This window comes from Hippoglossus stenolepis, chromosome 6 (genome assembly GCF_022539355.2).
Source record: "Hippoglossus stenolepis isolate QCI-W04-F060 chromosome 6, HSTE1.2, whole genome shotgun sequence".
In the NCBI taxonomy this organism is placed as follows: domain Eukaryota; kingdom Metazoa; phylum Chordata; class Actinopteri; order Pleuronectiformes; family Pleuronectidae; genus Hippoglossus; species Hippoglossus stenolepis.
Window position 1 is genome coordinate 15,516,910 of NC_061488.1, and position 17,872 is coordinate 15,534,781.

The following is a 17,872-nucleotide window of genomic DNA, read 5'->3' on the forward strand; positions in this document are numbered from 1 at the left end:
GCAAACCGACACTGCAGCTGTCTCTGAATTGAGTCCTGTGCAGCATTTAACTGTGTGACCCAACCTGTCTTTAAAGTATAGTTGTGGGAAGACAACAAACTAAAGGGGCTTTCCAGCATGCAAACAGAACGTTTATGTAGAAATGATGAAAGGTGCATGTTTACTGAGTTGGTACAATAACAGAACAAGTGTGTATAATTACTTTACTTACACCTCTGTCTGCTCTCACTCTTAGTGTTACTAGGATTTAGAGACAGAGCAGTAAATTTGGCACACATATTATGAAGCCTGGGCCTTGTTTAGCTTCCATTAACAAGGCTGCATCAGCAGCATTTTAATCACGCTTTAAGTTTTATCGAGGCCCACTGCTTCCTGTCTTGCAGAACAGGGATCACATCATTAGCAGTGACCGCAGGGTGTTGCGAGAGGTGGGTGCCCCTCATAAAACAACATGGAGATAAGAGGGTCGGTTAAGACCCACAGCTCCGCCTCTGTTTGGAGGCTGGAGACACCCTGTAAAAGTGTCATGTTCCAAAGTCAATCTATCACTTTACCTCTCCTTTAATCATTCTGGGAATTAGGAATAAAAAAAAATTGTTGCTCTCTGTGCTTACTCAGCTGTGAACCACTTCTGGCTGAGTAAGGTCGCATATTAGAAGAGGGTCTCACAGTGTAATTTACTTGTAGTATGTGGGTTTTACTCTGTGAAGTGATTGTTCTTTAATGTGCTCCCCTCATTTCTTTTTTCAGGCAATACCATCTCCATTCCCACGGCCACCGGTGCAAAAAAGCGCTTCTGGATCATCGAGGACATGTCACCATTCGGCAAGCGCCGCAAGACCGCATCGTCACGCAAGATGCTGGATGAGGGGATGATGCTGGAGGGCTTCCGGCGCTATGACCTCTACGAGAACTGCAAGGACTCAAGTTGCCAGTTTTCTCTGAAGGTGACCCACTACCACTGCACCCGTGAGAACTGTGGCTACAAGTTCTGCGGCCGCACCCACATGTACAAGCATGCACAGCACCACGACCGCGTGGACAACCTGGTCCTGGACGACTTCAAGCGCTTCAAATCCTCGCTCAGCTGCAACTTCCCCGACTGCCAGTTTTCAGGCAACAGCACCCACTTCCACTGCCTGCGCTGTGGCTTCCGCTGCACCGACAGCACCAAGGTGACCGCTCACCGCAAGCACCATGGCAAGCAAGATGTGATCACCGCCGCTGGCTTCTGCCAGTTCAGCTCCAGCGTTGATTGCGAGGTTCCCGACTGCAAATATAAGCTCAAGTGCTCACACTTCCACTGCACCTTCCCCGAGTGCAAGCACACGGTGGTGGGCATGTCCCAGATGGACTCCCACAAGAGAAAGCATGAGAAGCAGGAGCGGGGGGAGCTGCCGTCTGTGTCACCCAAACAGGAAGGTGCTCACCACCTGGTAGGAGGTATGTTGGTGGTCCCTCCAACCTCCATGACCCTTTCTACTTCCTCACCTGGTGGTCTCCATGGCTTGTCCCACAACATTAACAGCAACGCTCCCTCCATGCTCTACACAATGGCCGAGATGGGGTCCGACTATAACCACCCGTACCACCCAACCACCATTAGCCTGGACGGCTCGCTCAACCTGGGCACAGACACCAGCAGCTCCCTGTTCTTCCTGAAGAACGCCGTCGGTCTGGGTCTCAGCGACTCACTGGACCTCAGCAAGAAGATTCACCACCACGATGCAGTTCGGTCTGGCCACAACCCCACACCCCCTCACGCTCTGCCGGCAGCTCAGGACGACACCACGGGAACGTCTGGAGAGGCCGAAGACGACGTGTCGCCAGAGGAGGAGGCGCATGCGCAGGAAGATGAAGAAGAGGAGGAGGACGAAGAGGAGGAGGCAGAAGAGGATCTCAACACTGATTCGAATGATGATTCGATGCCGGAGCCCGATGGTGAGAAGGACAATGATGAGAGTTTTAATGCTTCCGTTAACCACACTGATACTTCCCAACTGGAAAAGCAAGATGCTGTCCCATGAAAAAAATAAACAGTGACTGCAGAAACTGAAGAAAAACCCTGTGTACTATGAACAAACAAAAATGAAAGTGGCCTCATTTATCATGTTTAGAGACTTCAGATGACAACAAAAAACAACAACAGCGCAGCGTGAAAATGACGGCCCGAAATGATTTATTATGATGTTTACAAGATGACCAACATTATTAATTCAATTATGCATTAAAAAATATGAACGGAGACACACAGAATTAGGCCCTGTTTTACACGCGGGGCAGCAATGTAAAGCATTTTACTACACATCAGTCTTTTTGTGTGCGTGCATGTTTGACTTTAATTTATTTTTTATTTTTTTCACTTTTTGTGTGTGGAAAAAAAAACGTTAGAAAAACAAAAACAAATCTCTCTATATAACTATATATGTAAGTGTGTGTGTGTGTGTGAGTGTGTGTGAACGATGATATACAAAAGGAATTTGCTGGCACAGGTGACATGAAACCGCAGGGCCGTGGAAACAGAAAAAGGGACGTGAATCACTAAGGGGAAACAGGATTCGTTGCAAACATTTGATCTTTTTTTCTGTATCGATATTATATTATTATTAATTATTATTGTTGTTAGAGACAGAGAGACAGTGGGTGACACTCTGCTTGTTCCCGTCTCTCTCAGGTGATTTTCTTTGTTCTCAATGACATGTGGAATCGACCAGTAACTGTTCTCAGCTGCAGTCGGGGGCGTCTGGCGAGACGCCAGGTCTCAACAGTTCTCTCTCGACATTCTGCTAGAAATGTTCCGCTAGCACCAAAATCCAAGCTCAGCCCTCGTAAGGTTGTCAACCCCCCTGTGGAGGAATCAAGTTTGTGTGTGGATAGTGCACTTTTCTATTAGCTGACCACGACGACACCGATGACGATGCTAGACGACTCATAAGCATATTTAAAAAGAAAAAAATATTTTTGTTACCATTTTGCATCTTTGCATTACAGTGTCGTTTTTGTTGTGTTGTTAGTCAGAAGCATATCGATCTGTTAGCAGGCGAGGTCGTGATTAACGGCTGGCAAGTCGGGCGGGAGGGTGGGGGGTGAGACTGACCAGAGGAAACAATGAGTCACTCAGATGCAGCGAGGGGAGGGGGCGTGACAGAGGAAGCGTCAGGAAGTGTGTTTCATGTTGAAAATGTACAGACCGAAAAAATGTCTCACCGGCATTTTTTTTTTTCCATTCACTATGGCTGTGGTTGAGCTCCTGTTGTAACGGTTTTTATTTAATATTTATGTGACCTTCCAATGAGAAATTTTAGGGTGTTATTGCACTTTTTAGGTTCATTTTTACCGTCTGAAAAAAAATGATATATTATCTTTTAACAGGGAATTTGCTTTAAAGATGTTGTTTTAGTTCACATTTTTTGCTTTAATGCACAAATAGATGTTAGTGTGACAAAGAACTGTTGTTCTGTGATTATTTAAAGACTGGGTTTTATTTTGCATCTGTGATTGGACAGTTTGACGAAAAAGAAAAAAAGGGTACACCAGAGAAACATTGTGTCCTGAGGAGAACCACTAACGGACTGTGATTCAAATTAATTCTTGAGAAGTTCATGGCAATGCTCTCTAACTGTAGTACTAAATTATAAATATGTCAAAGCCACCCTCTGGTTTACATTGAGCAAATATGTACGGCCGAGGAGTGGACACACTGATCAAGAATTATCGCCTGAGCTTGGCATTGGAAAGAAATGATCATTATTTAGGGATTAATGTGTGTAGATTATAATCCTCCTGATATTGTTTTGGGACAAAAAAAAGGTTGTACAGTATTTTCCTCTGTAAAAAAATAACTATATATGAACAAAATGCTCTTTGATGAACAGATTCATTTAAAAAGAAAACCGTAAAAAGGAGAAGTGAATAATAAAAAGCTAAAAATTCAAATAGCCTCATTTTAGTTTACTTGTGTGCTTGAGCTCTTTTAATTACCCCAGATTTTTTGGCAAAAAAGGTTGTTGATACTATAACATTGGCAGATTCCGTTATGATATTTGCAGTATATATATATATTTTCTTTTTTTTTAAACTGTGTCAGAAGCTCAAACTAAAATACACTGATTTGAATTCATTCGTCAATGTTTCTGTTTTATTTAATGACTTGTTCCATTCACTGTCATTTATCTGTGTGAGTGTGTGTTTTTTTTGTTTTGTTTTATCCTCATTAATTGAAACTCTTGGTTTATATTTACTTTGCTGTGGGCATGCCTCGTTCACAGACTCCAACTGTCACCCAGGACTCTGTTGCAAAGCAGAGGCGTCACGACATGTGTTTGGTTTTCTCATCAGATAACCGTAGAGGCTGGGAGACGTCGTGCACTTGAATTTAGTTCATGTATGTGTGTGTATGAGTGTGTGAGACGGTGTAAAATAGCAGGATTTGTAAAAAGCTGAAAATAAAGAAACTATGATAAATATAATAATACACATGTAGTGATTGATAGTGCTTCAGTCTGAGGATGTTTCGGGTCACGTGTGGTGGGGAGAGGCGCTGCTGAGCTACAGCAGAGTAAAAGGTCACGGCGGCGATCTCTGTCTCTTTTTCTTTCTGTAGGTGACACTACTGAAGTGTGTGTGTGTGCAAGTGTGTGAGAGAGAGACAGATAGGCTGTGACCGTAGGAACACAGACCTGTGGCTCCGTCCCAGCTGCTCACAGCTCCGATTCATATTTCATGACCTTGTTCGTCTCTTCCCTGCTTTGTTCTGCTATAAATTCAACTGGGACAGTTTTTTTGGCCACAGAATTTGAAGATAACAAACAAACAAAGAAAAAAAACATACATCTGCATCCATGCAGGTAGAGGAATCAACAATATTTGTTGTTGGGGTCGCCTGTTGTTCATGTTCGACTTTCTGGTGCAAAAACCAGATCGGATCTGAGGACCGTTAGGGAGATTTAGAGGCCTGCTACTGCTAACAAGATGGCTCTCTGTGTCTGGTTTAGTGTTAACAGGGCACATTGACACATGCATTTATCTTTTTGGTTTTTTTAAATTTGATTTTTCTTTTTTTCTTTGCCTTGAGCCATGTGCGGGGGGTTCTCCTCCCACTCCCTGATGTCACCCAGTGGCCAACGTGCCGGTTCTGTCTGTCCCCTCGTCTACAGCTGTTCCTGTCCTTTCTCCTTCTCTTCCTTGTGATGTTTTTAATAAAAAAAAAAAAGGAGAAAAAAAATCACGAGTAAAGGCATCACCATCTGTCAGCCAGCTGGCATCCTGTATATAATCTACCAGAAAAAAAAGAGAATAAACATGAAAATTATATTACACAAAAACCAGACGGAAATGACCTCCAAATCCTGCATAGGCTGCTGCTGAAACGACAGATCATTTGACTGTTTTAATTAACAGAGTAAAAAGGATGGTATAAAGAAGTGCTGGGGAAATAAACTGAGATGTATTGCCACTGCTGGAAAAAATGTAACATGAAAACCGCCTGCTTCCTGCAGCGTAGTGGATCAACAGCAACATTTTAGACTTTGTAAAATATATTGCACTTTTGGACTAAAAGCCATCTCCCGTTAGCATTCAATTTGGCTCGATTCATGAGACCTTTTATATGAGAAGTAGACAATGAAGCAATTTTTTAAAAAGTCTCTACTTGAATTTGTTGCCCTCAGCGCTACTATTCATTCTAGTCCTATTGCTTATTTCCACTTGGATACAGTACTGTTCATCTTCATTGTGCTATATTTATGTTTTCCTCTGTTTCTGCATGTCTTATGCAAAGATTGAGCTTTTCACTCAGTGAAATAAAAACATACTGAACGACTTTAGGCCTGTTTTCAGTGTCGATGTGTCTTTGAGTGTCGAAAGGCGAGTACAACACAGCTTTCAGCAGACGCACGCTTTCTACATTTTCCCAAAAAAAATCTCAGAGTCGCGGTGTATATATTGCCAGTGCCAACAATGTGTGTAGTGGGGGTGCATACATGTCGGCCATCGCTGACACGCAGCCGCTTGATGTGCCAGGAACAGGTTGAGTGAGAGTGTGTGCAACGTGGAGCGGCAACAGGCGGGGCTGGGAACACATACGACAGGTGTGCACTGCATATGTGGTCACATGATGCCTATAAGGCAGATTAGGGCCCAAACAGATGAAGCGCTGCTTAATGGCAGCTTTTATTAAGTTCACAAAGCGTGGAGGGAGGGGGGTGAACGGAGGAAAAGCAGGTGGCTGGGCCCGTGCACTCCTAGATGAAGACAGATATTGTACAGTGGAGTCTGAGGAGGGTAGCCACTGTGGAAGGATTTATGGAGATTTGCCCGCCCTGGACTCACCCACCGCCTGCCTGTTCCCGAACTCGCAGTAATAGCCAGAGAGGGAGAGCTGGAAAAGCTCAGAGAGAAGAATGTGCCAGCCGCGAAGCCAGAGAGAGTTATCATAAAAGAGGAGATGAAACTATAATAATACCTGTGAGGACAGTCAGTCACTGCGGCTACAAAAAAAGTTTTAAAAAACTGAGGCAGAGAAATAAACACAATTGAATGTCATGATCAGAAATGAAAAGCTGAGACATTTTAGTATAAATGACAAGAAAAGCTGAGATCACAGCTTTAGGATTATGAGCCAAATATCCAAGATTTTAAACATGTGACATGTATTACAAAATAAATGCACATCTTACATCATCAGTGTGCATGTAATAATTGACAAAATTATAAATATTAGTGGTGTGAGGCAAAATATGGGATGTTTAAACATGAAAAACTTTAGATATCTACTCTTAAAATAAAGGAAAGTTGTAGACATGAGGATGTGTAATTTAAAGGTAAATTATACATAAACAACATTAAGGTACAGATGTGTGACGATAACTATAAATAACTATAAAGGTTTGTATATTTGCATTATCACATACACACATTAGATATATATTTATAATGAGCTATAAATGTTGGTGGAACATAAAGGCAGCACAGAAAGGTGGTTACGTGTATAACTACAGTGCGTCTGTCCTCATTGCCACTACATTCTGAACATATTTGACGACACAGTTGTCGTGCCAACAAAAACACTGCTCCACATCAGCAGAGTCAGTCAGGGCACGAAGCTGATTGGCTAAGTCTGTATGGACTGTACGTACTTTACAGAGGAGGAGCTTCTACAATATAGTTCACTTAAGACCACATCTGTCAGTAAAAACTGCTTCCAGGCAAATATCACTGACACAGACTGTTCCCTCCTTGGTTTGTCTCCCGCCTCAGTCTAATTGATTCTTCTCTACACACGACTTTGGGCTTTTTTGGTATGTGAAAGGTTCAACGTGTAGGATTTAGTGAAATCTAGCTGTGAAGTTGCAGATTGCAACCACCTGAAAATCACACTCCCCTCCTACGCATGTAGAAGAACGGAAGGCTGCCACACAAACACAAAAGTGCTTCTCTACAGCCAGAGTTTGGTTGGTACATTCTGGGCTCCTGATGAAAAAAAACTCTTTCTAAGGTAAAAAACAATAAGTATTCTTATTTTCAAGTGATTATACACTTGTGAAAAACTAAATACCTAAATATATATTAATACATCTCTGTCATTAGATTGCAAAAATCCTACATAAGGTCCTTAAAATGGTTACTGAAGTAGAACGATTCCACTAATATAACAATGAGTGGAGTCGCAGTTATTCAAACATAACCAATGTGAATTTAAAGAAAAGAAAAGACTTTACGAACAACATGTTTTATAATAACAATGGGTCACATTAGAATTGTCACCTTAACATCTGGTTTCCAGCTGTAATTCAACTGCTTTAGTTCAATTCCTCAGAACTACGATGTTATGTTTGCACACAATAGGAAGCTGTTCTAATAACACTACTACGACTAGCTGGTGAACAAAGTGACGCATTTAGCAGCTAAATAGAAAGATATTTTCTATCCTAGTTGGTAGAGACCAAAACAGAGCTTTAAGTAAAGTGAATCATCGGGAAACACAAACACGGCTCAACTTTATCGCTAACGTGGCTCAATATCTGTTGGACGTGGAAATATGCAACTGTTATATAAAAAGGTGATAATGTGTTAGTGTTGTGTTTGCAACATTCTGTGGATTTAGGATTGCTTCAGTTGATGTACTCGCTGATTAACTGATTCGATTTCAGTGTCAAAGGTAAAGGTCACAGTGACCTTATATGAGTCTGGATAAAAAGTATGGAGGAACATGTACACGGAAACAGCACTGGTTGGTGGAGGCATACAACCCCAGTGCGGTAATTCTAGTTTAATAAAGAAAAGGTTTTCTCTCCCTCTCTTAACTTGACTCTTTTAACTTGGAATAAAAAGACAAACTACAGAGAGTAATGTTGTGTCAGGATTACTGTAATTACAAATTTTACCTTATAACGACACTTCATGTCAACATTAAAGTTGTTATGACAACTGGCAACTTGGACTTTCTGATGTTCTGACACATTTTCCACACAGTTAAACAAATATAGGCGCCTCTTCTTCGCCTAAAGCCAAAGTTCCAGGTGATCAAACCCACATTTACTAGATAAAGTGCTATAATGTCAATTCACTGTGTTTAACAACCTCACACATCAACCAACTCTGCAGTTACACAACTCATGTGGATGCTTGAAATTCACAAACATCTTTTTTGATCTCCACAATCAACCCTATAGGAAAATAGTGAAAAGTAGAAAGAGCAAAATGATAAAAATGTGTTTTTCACAACATGCATTTGAAAAAGAATTAAAGGGTCCTAACTGAAAAAAGCTTGAGATGGACAGTATGTGTTCATCTAGTGTTTTTTATGCCTTCATAAATACCTATTAGCCTGAGAAATGTTTTCTCCACACACCTGAAAATAAACAGAATAAGGAAACAGTCACAGAATGTTACGACAGCTCTGTCTGCAGGTCACGATGACTGGGGGTTTTGAAACAGGCCGATTTATTTTGTAATGCTCAACTCATACACTGAAATCATTTTGTCAAAAATGTGGCAAGAAGTTTCATAACCGAGCCTCGTCCTGTCTTTCCAGCTCAACAACACAAAAGAGGCACCAGCCGCAAATAGAGAAAAGCCTTTTGCATAAAATGAATCATCTGCCTTTGTATCATATCTTTGTCATCAGAGCAGCTTGTGGTTGAAATGCCGCCTCACAGGTGTGCAGTATATCATGTAGCATGAGTATATATGACATGGCCACGCTGCTCATTTTACTGCTTCATTGGCCCATTTATAGTTCACATTTTTGGATGAGATGTTTCCCCCGTCTCTTTCAGCACTCTGCCCCGGGTAGACCTCTCTTTAAATCCGCTGCCCTTTGCAATAGATGTTCATTTATCTATTTTTGCATGTGTATGGGCCTATTTTGGAAAGACCCCAGTCACAAGGCGGAAAAGGGGGCTGTGTGAAAAAAGCTGCTTTGCCATTGGTAGCAGCTGTTGCTGCTTAGACACCTCTGAGGAAATGGAGAATTGGACACACACTCATCCAATTTACCATTAACAAGACCTTATTGGATGCAGGGCCATAGGAACATGCAGCTTTGCCTTGTGTGGCTCTGTTTAGATATGCCTCTGTTCTTCTTCAATGTGTGTGACTGGGGTCTGGGATAATCTTAGCATCTGTGATTAGGGATCACAGCCTGACGTGCGCAGTCGTCTCAAGTCTATAACAGACGTTCAGGCAAGTTACTCTGTATCGTTACATATCGGAACTGTACATAAAAAACAAAGCTATTATTTCTACTAAAATCTACGTTTTGGAAAATGTAAGATTCAAGACTAAATACTGAGTGAAAAAAGAAAACTTTGAGTTTACAATAATCATAATAACATGGATTTCCATGTTCAGGGAAGAATCACTATTAAAACCTGAGCTCCAGAGGAAAGTCTGGGTTGTAACATGAGATAGTTTCACACATCAAACACTGAAGCTGCTCCGCAAAGATCTGCAGAAACGAGAGATTTCCATCTGTTTGATTTTTTTCCACTTCTAAATCTAACCACACCAAGAGATTTAGGTTGTTGTTGAGCTTCTCAACATAGCAACCGCTGGTCGGACGAGTACTGGCTTCTCTTTCCTTCATGATTTCATGCATTAACGAATATATATAATTATCTTTTAAAGAGCCAACACGATGCACAGCTCCACGTCTCTATATGCTCAACAGGTTTGAATCAGATATTATTCTCTTGTGCAACACCTTTGTTTTGTTTCTGGTTGGGTAACTTTTTTTTTTCTTTCTCCTTTTTCCATAAACACATCTCACATTCTTTAGAGGGCGGTGTATCTAGAAATCTTTGTCTTTCAACACGTTTCTTTTTTTCTGTTAGGACGTAAAGATAACAAAACATTCTTCTCACAGTTTTGCTGGAACATTCAGTTAGTGAACACAAACAACGGTGTGGTTATTAACTTCAAAAACCTGAAAAACTGGATTAAACTCTGGCCTGTTCACATAGAGACGGGTTGAGCAAACCGTACGGGAAACTGCTGATCAGCTCGGTGTGGTAATGAAGCAGGTTGATTTCCCCCCCCCCGCCCCCGCGCTTTTTTTCTCCCTTTCATTTCATTTTTTCTATACATGCACAGAGGTCACAGTTTGTTAGCGGGTAGAGATTCGGCGTCTTGAACAAGAGCAGAAACCGCTTCACTGCTGCTAACGACAAACATTGACAACTAATATTATTCTCTATAATTTTATATAATAACATTATATAATATAAAAGTGTTGAGGTCACAGCTTTTCTTGAAAGACTCTTGAGCTCTTCAGAGTATGAGGTTGACATTAAAATGGTTTTGTGTTTCTTGGAATTCTTTATTTTTACACACTTGAATGGAGTCCTTTATGTTACATATAATACACATCGTTTTTTGTATTTCTTTGTCATGCCAGTACATTTGGCCGCCTAAGACGCCTAATTCACAAAAATGTACGTCTTCCGCAAACACATATACAAATCGTAGAAGAAAAAAAAAAAAGAGAAGACGCGCGCGCACACACGCGCACACACGCGCACACACGCGCACTGAAAAAGGAACAAGGAACACAATCTATAAATGAATTAAATAAAGTGTATATCTGTAGATGAGATGGCTTCATATACTGAACACTGGGTGCATTTTGAATTTCAATGGATGTTTATGTTCAGTACGTTCATCTCTTTGGCCACGAGCTCAGATGTTGCGGTCACACCCAAAAGATAAACGCGGTTACCGTGCTGAGTTGGGAACATACATAGCTCCTGCATTTCCATGAGCTCTGTTTAAAGTGAACACATTTTCACAAAAAAAAAAGGGGGGGGGGGTGTAATGTAACACGAGAGATGTTATTTGGTAAACACACAGTTGTCATCTTACAAACACAAACAGAATCCAGTGGAAAGATTAGTGTTGCGGCCCTTTAAACAGCTTGTGAAAAATGAGCCTCCTGTCAACCCCGTTACATAAATGTTTACCGAGAAATACCAAACATTGTGTTCTATTTGTTTTACTCTGCCTCCAGTTTGCCCATTGCCACAGATTAGTCATCCCCAGGGTTAAACACGACTTTGCCAGCAGAACAAACAACTAGTAGCAAGACGGCGACCAGAAACAAGTGCACAGAACAGTCGATCCAGTCTGGCTCGCAGCCACGTGGCCATTACCCTTCAAGTGGTTTGCTTCAGAATTGGACCAGAGGTCTCCGCAGTCGAGTGGGAGTGTTTCAACACTTTATAAACCTGATCCAAAAGGTGAGAGCTTGGAGCAAAAACATCCAACAGCCCAGCGCCCTGAGAAGCCAGTCATTCTCATTCCACTTCAATTGCCACAGAGCAGCACCGCTAACTGCCGAGTGAGGCCTGCCGCCGCCGCTGCTGCTGCTGCTGCCTCGTTCTTGGCAAACGGAGAAGTTCTTAAGTGCTAAGCTGTAAATTTGCTTGATTTGACGCGAGTCCGAGGGGAACGGGATCATTTTCTTTCAGGGAAAAAGCCTGCCATATTGGCTGACAATAAGCTGGAATGGTTCAACATGGTGTTTCTGCACGGCGGCAACGACTGGAACATACGACGGACAGCGTTTGACAGAGCTGTAAAACCAGCGCCGTGTGACTCATTCTTATGTTAATGCCGTGGAAGCCTCTCGACTGTAATTTCTGTGGAGAAGAAAAATTATGATAATTATTCTACTGAAGCGGCTTAAAGTGGTTTGTGTGTTTGTACGTTTAAAAAAAAAAAAGGTATTTACTGAATGTGCAAAGCGCTAACTCACACACTTGTATAAATCTGTCTCAATAAATTACTCTTATATTATGAAGTTTTGGTCACAAATGTGGAAGCAAAACAGACATTGTGCAAATTACAAATATTATATGATCAAACTAATGGTCGAAACTCACTCGCTCCCTCACTGAAAACATCAGCATCTTGAGAAGAAATGTTAATACCGTGCATTGCTGTATACAATCTATGAAATTCATGAACTGAAATTATTGATACATTTCAAGCTGTTTTCAAATTATCTTTTTCTCCTGCGTTAAAGTACCACTTAACAGCCACAAAATTACCTTTCATAACTAAGTGACAAAAATAACTGTGCAGATAGTGAATGATTGTCAAATCTAGTTAGCTGTGGTTAATTAATAATCACCCACTGTGAGAGACAGCATGGAATGAAAACATTTCTTTTGACCTTCTTCTGGAGTTTGCTGACTATTTTTGCTGTGAAAGAGACAGAAAGAGGCAATAATGTCACAGCTCCTATGAAGGTGACACTGGGGGGGGAGAGGGTAAACTTGAAATAGCTCGGGTCAAACAGAAAAGTGACAACTGTGGCATTTGCAGGACAGCATGTGGCGGAGTCCTGTTTTTAAGAGTTCATAAAAAATACTGAGAAATGTAGAAGAATCTAATTTAGGAGTGTGTCTTGTAACCTTGCGACAGAACCGTTGAAATACATTTAAAGTTAAGTGTGCTAACATTCTGCTTTATTTCTGTTGAATGACTCTTAAATATCACCAGCAGCCCATGAACATCGCGCGAGCCTTTAAAAAGACCGGTTTCAGTATCACAGCTGTGACCTTCAGAAAACAGAGCTGGGCAACAGGTGGGCATCATGTGTGTGCTAATCTTCCACATTATGGTTGTTGATAACAGACACTGCACAGCCCCCCGCTCAGTTAAAACTCAGTAATTTAATATGGAATACATCAGCAATGTGATATTTGTAGCACGAAGGAAGCAAAGGTTGGGAAGATTCTGCCGATGCTAATAATAGAAAATGTCCATCATTCAGTGTGGGTTTCTGTTACCAGAAGAATCCTGCGAGTACCGCAGACCCTCCAAAACAAGACATTGGGTGTCCACCGAGGGATTTTGGGATTACTTTTTTCACTCTCTCTCCTCCTCGCTACAGGCACGAAAATGTGGATTGTATTTCGCTGTGACAATCCAAGCCAATTCTGGAGGACAAGGTCAGTGAATGTGCGGCCCCACCATCCAACTTTACACATTAAATTTCACATGGGACTTGGACGAAAGGTTGGAAATAGAGTGAGAAAGCTAAAGCACATTTTGCATGTTGAGGTTCTAGGTTTTGAAAACAAACGTTTATCAACATAGAGCTTGAATACAGTTGAAAAAAATATATTTACACTTGGAACAGAAATAAAATATAGTTAGATGGTCAATATTTACTCATCTTATTACAACACTGTGTTTATTGGCGTGGCAACGACTTTATTGACTGTTGCTCGTCAGAGGCCCAGGAAACATTTTGAAATTTCTCCGGAACTGTTCACAGAAACAAGTTGATTGTTAGCAAAGTTTGAGAAGCACAGAATCCGATTATCACCTTAATGCATCATCTACACTTTTTTTCCCCCTCATACTTCTCCACCGAGTTCATATTTGTGGTTTTGAGTGAAATGTCTTTACAGCTGTTCGATGGATCGACATGACATCTTGTGCAAATCTTCATATTCCCCTTCCAGATGAACTGGGAGATGATCTGACACTTTTGGTTTATGACCAGATACCAGCAAAGCTAATAAAATTCTATCATTTAAGTTTCAGCTGCATGTTGTGTTAAGCGCCATTATGAAACTGTTGACATGCAAAATGGGCGAACTAAAATGGACGGACATGACAACCCTAAACATTATACCGGCTACACAACAGCATGTTAGCACTGTCATTGTTAGCATGCTGACATTAGCATTTAGTTCATTACTCTGTCTAAGTACAAACTCACAGACTTGCTAACATGGCTGGATTCAGACATAGTCTTGTTTTTAAAGTTCCAAGTGAAATATTGTATGTGAGGACAACTGTGAATGCAAAAAGCCATAAAGCACTCGACTCTCTAACCCTTTTATTTCCTTCTCCCTTCCCCCCCACCCCCCTCCCCTGACCACCTGGCTGCTAGCATGCTTCAGGTGTTCCACAGTCAGGCCCTGTGATTAGTCTAATTTGCACAAATGCTGGCAAGCGCCGCACCTGTTGCCCGTGCGGCGCCTGAAGCCGCGGCCCCTCAGCAGGCTGACAGGTCTTCTCTTGGATAATCCAATCTCCTCACAATACCCTATCCGCTCTCCACCAGCGCAGCGCAGCACAAGGGCGGCCATTTCTTCTACCTCTTCTCCTCCTTCACGTTCTCTTGGCCACCATTCTCCTGATGGCTCACTATTGGGCCATTCATAAGTACTGTCAGCCAGAGACTACTTCCCTGGGTTTTTTTTCTCCTCACGGTCTGCCACTGTTTTTCCTCCGCTCGTCTCCAGCGCCTTCCCTTACCTGCCACTAAGGTGAGTAAAGGCTTTGCTTCAAGTTCAAAAGAGGCCCCACAGCCCTGCTCATGACAGCCTTCCAGCATTCACACACTCCATTTGGATTTGAAACAGCGCCAGGAGAAAATCAAGTGACACAGGCCACACAGAGTGGAAGGGGGGGAATGTGATCCCACTTGATTGTTGAGAGTTTATATAGCGAGCGATGACAAAGTGCTTTATGACTTTGCAGTGTTCGCGGGGGCCCTGCGTTTGAAGCCTTATACAGGCAAAGCCCCCCCCGGTGACCTTGGCTTGTCAAATGTTCTCATTTTCACCAGGAAGGAGCCAGGGTTCAGCGGCTACTCAGAGCTGGTGAGCTGCTTTTAGAGAGACAGGCGTGGAGAGCTTCTGGAGGTGACCCATGCTTCCTTACTTCCACTGCGGAAAACACTAGTGGGGAAAGGCGTCACTCAGAGAAAAGCATAGGCCGTTGAATTATTATGATGAATATAAATATATTTTCAACAAAACCTAGAGGCCACAGCTATGCTAGGCAAAGCCAGACTGTACTGCCAAGCAGCGCTTTGAGCTAAATGCTAACATCAGCATGCTAACAGGCTCTCAATGACAGGTGTAACATTTATCATCTTCACCATCCGAGTTTAGAGTTCTAACATCTAAATACAAAGTAAGGGTGATAAGAATGTCATGATTTTTTAGTTATTTGGTTAGAAATACTAGTATTGGATGATCTTGACATGACAGTGGCATAATTATAAACTGCTTTATCCTCAGGAAACTAGGAGAACATGAATGCATTTGCTAAATTTCACAGCACTCCTGATAGTAATCTCTGTGATATTTCACTAAAAGCCACAAATGTTGATCTTATCATCGTGTGAAGACAAAGTCAAGAAAACATGAATGCATCATCTGGAAACTATGAATATTACAAAACAAAAATCTTGTGCCAACCTATCAGCTAGATGTTACGATATTTAAAACTGAAAACCTTGACCTTGTCTTGGCACTAGAAAAAATGTTGGTGGATAACCAATGTTATAAGGATTCATCCTCTGGGGAACATGAATGTCTGTATGAAAGTTAATGGCAATCCCCATTGATGATGAGAACATTTTGAAACCAGGTCATTAGTTTCACTGCAAATGGTGAGAACACCAGTTCAAACGAGGATTCCTGCAGAGTAAAGTAAGAGATATTTCCAGATGAGTAGAGAAACCTCTGATGTTCTACAGGGCTACTCACACATGAAAGTATGACCTCAGATGCCTGCAACATGCATCTTATCTGACAGGGAAGAGGATGTCATCCTTAGGGCTCCTTTTCCTGCATTGTCCATGACTATGCAAATCTTTTACAACATTTCCCCATATGTCTGGAAGCCATGTTGGATGGAGCAACCTGACCTGTGTTGCTAGGACGTAAATGATCCTGCAAAACAAAAGCCGGACAGGGATTAACCCTCAAGGACCGAAGGAGGACTTTACCGGAGTAAAGATGATGTGTCTACGGTGCAGACAGAGCCGTGGTGTAGCCCTCTGACTAGCTGCTATGGGCTAACAACCCTTGCATTGATCCAAGGAGACACTCAGCCCTCTAACCTGCTGAGTGCTCAGTTCCAGTGAACAATGGAGTTCAGAGCGCGTCGATACACTATCCTATTGAGTGCTCTCCGTTTAGCAGCAAGATTGATGAGGTTAAGGCTCCCAACCGGGGAGCCAAACGGTGTCAAAACCAAGGTGTCGCTTTGGACAAACAATCCTTCACTACACTACCACATTGAGAGGCGCTGGCTACTGTCTAACCTACCAACTCCGCCCAGGAAGTGGATTCACACAGGCACAAGGTTTCTCAGAAGGTATGCAAACTGCTGTGGAGGCTGTTAAGAGTCTTAAAATGTGGAAGTGAATATGAGGGAAGGATAGATGCAGCTTTCTGAACAGGAATGCACTGCAAATCCCCTAAGACACTAAATGATGTACAAGTGGATTTATTACAGTAGGTCCCTATAAATCTAAGGTTGGCCTGAACTCCAGGGAGAGGTTAATGGATTACAAAGGGATGTGCTATCGAACCTCTGAGAAGTTTATACACCTCATCAATATGTGAAACACTATTGATCATTAGGAGCTTGATAAATTAAATTCATACAACTGATAATATATGGTAATATTCATAATGATGTGTATAAAGGAAGAACCATCGTTTTCAGCCCAGCTTTGTTAGGATGAGGATGTTAAGTGGGACATTGTCGGCAAGAGCACACAAAACTGCGTAATAGGAAAACAAACGTCACAGTTTGTGATTAGCTGCTCTATCAATGCTGGGAGTCTCAAGAAATCATCAGTAACCCAACCGTTGCAAGAAATTACAATAAATGACTGAGGCTGAGATTCTGAGGATCATTTCTCAACATGAATGAGGCACCAGCTCAGACACATTCATAAACTTTGCTATAAATTAAAATTAATCCAAGTTTGAGGTTGAGAGATAAGCAAACTGTCAGTCAAACAAATGATCTCAAAGACTATTGGCTGAGCTAAAGGGGAATTCCACCAATTTTCTCAGCAATATAATTGTGAAGAAAATTGTATGAAACCTGTTGTGGCTTTAGAAGGAGCAACACAAACACATTATGGGCTGGTGGCTTGAGGTTACATTAGCCCACTACTATGCATAACACAACTCTCCAACTGAATTGTAAAGGGTTGAGCTGCGCTTTGGGTAATGTAGGCACAAGGTTTTCAGAAGGAAAAGTTACATGTGGAATAAAATAATACAGCAATACCGCATGCCAATTTCGTTTCAAGTAAAGTTATCAATAAAAAAATGCATTAAACTATGAATCTATGTAGCATTAGTAGTATTAAAAAAAACTCACCTGCAGTTTTGAATTATTGCTCTGAAGCTTAGTTAGCATGTTAGCTGTAGCTGGTAATTACAGAACAGCATAGACTGATGAAAGTCTGACAACGTGAAGATGAGACTGCTGTGGACAAATGAATAGGATGAACCCTTCTGATACAGGCAACAACACGGCTTCACTGGTGGAAATGCAAGAGGGGCGACTTAAACATTTTAAAACTACGCATGCACCTTGT

At 41.8% G+C, this 17,872-nt stretch overlaps 1 protein-coding gene across 11 annotated transcripts in view; it reads left to right on the plus strand.

Annotated features, from left to right (window-relative positions):
* The window catches only part of casz1 (castor zinc finger 1), a 76,621-nt gene extending 70,796 nt beyond the window's left edge, over positions 1-5,825 (plus strand). For all 11 annotated transcript variants that reach the window (XM_035158407.2, XM_035158402.2, XM_035158410.2 and 8 more), the window contains one exon: positions 751-5,825. In XM_035158407.2, coding sequence (XP_035014298.1) covers positions 751-2,027 — 1,277 coding nt within the window. In that variant the 3' untranslated portion in view covers positions 2,028-5,825. The remainder of the gene's footprint in view (positions 1-750) is intronic.
* Positions 5,826-17,872: the final 12,047 nt, after the last annotated feature.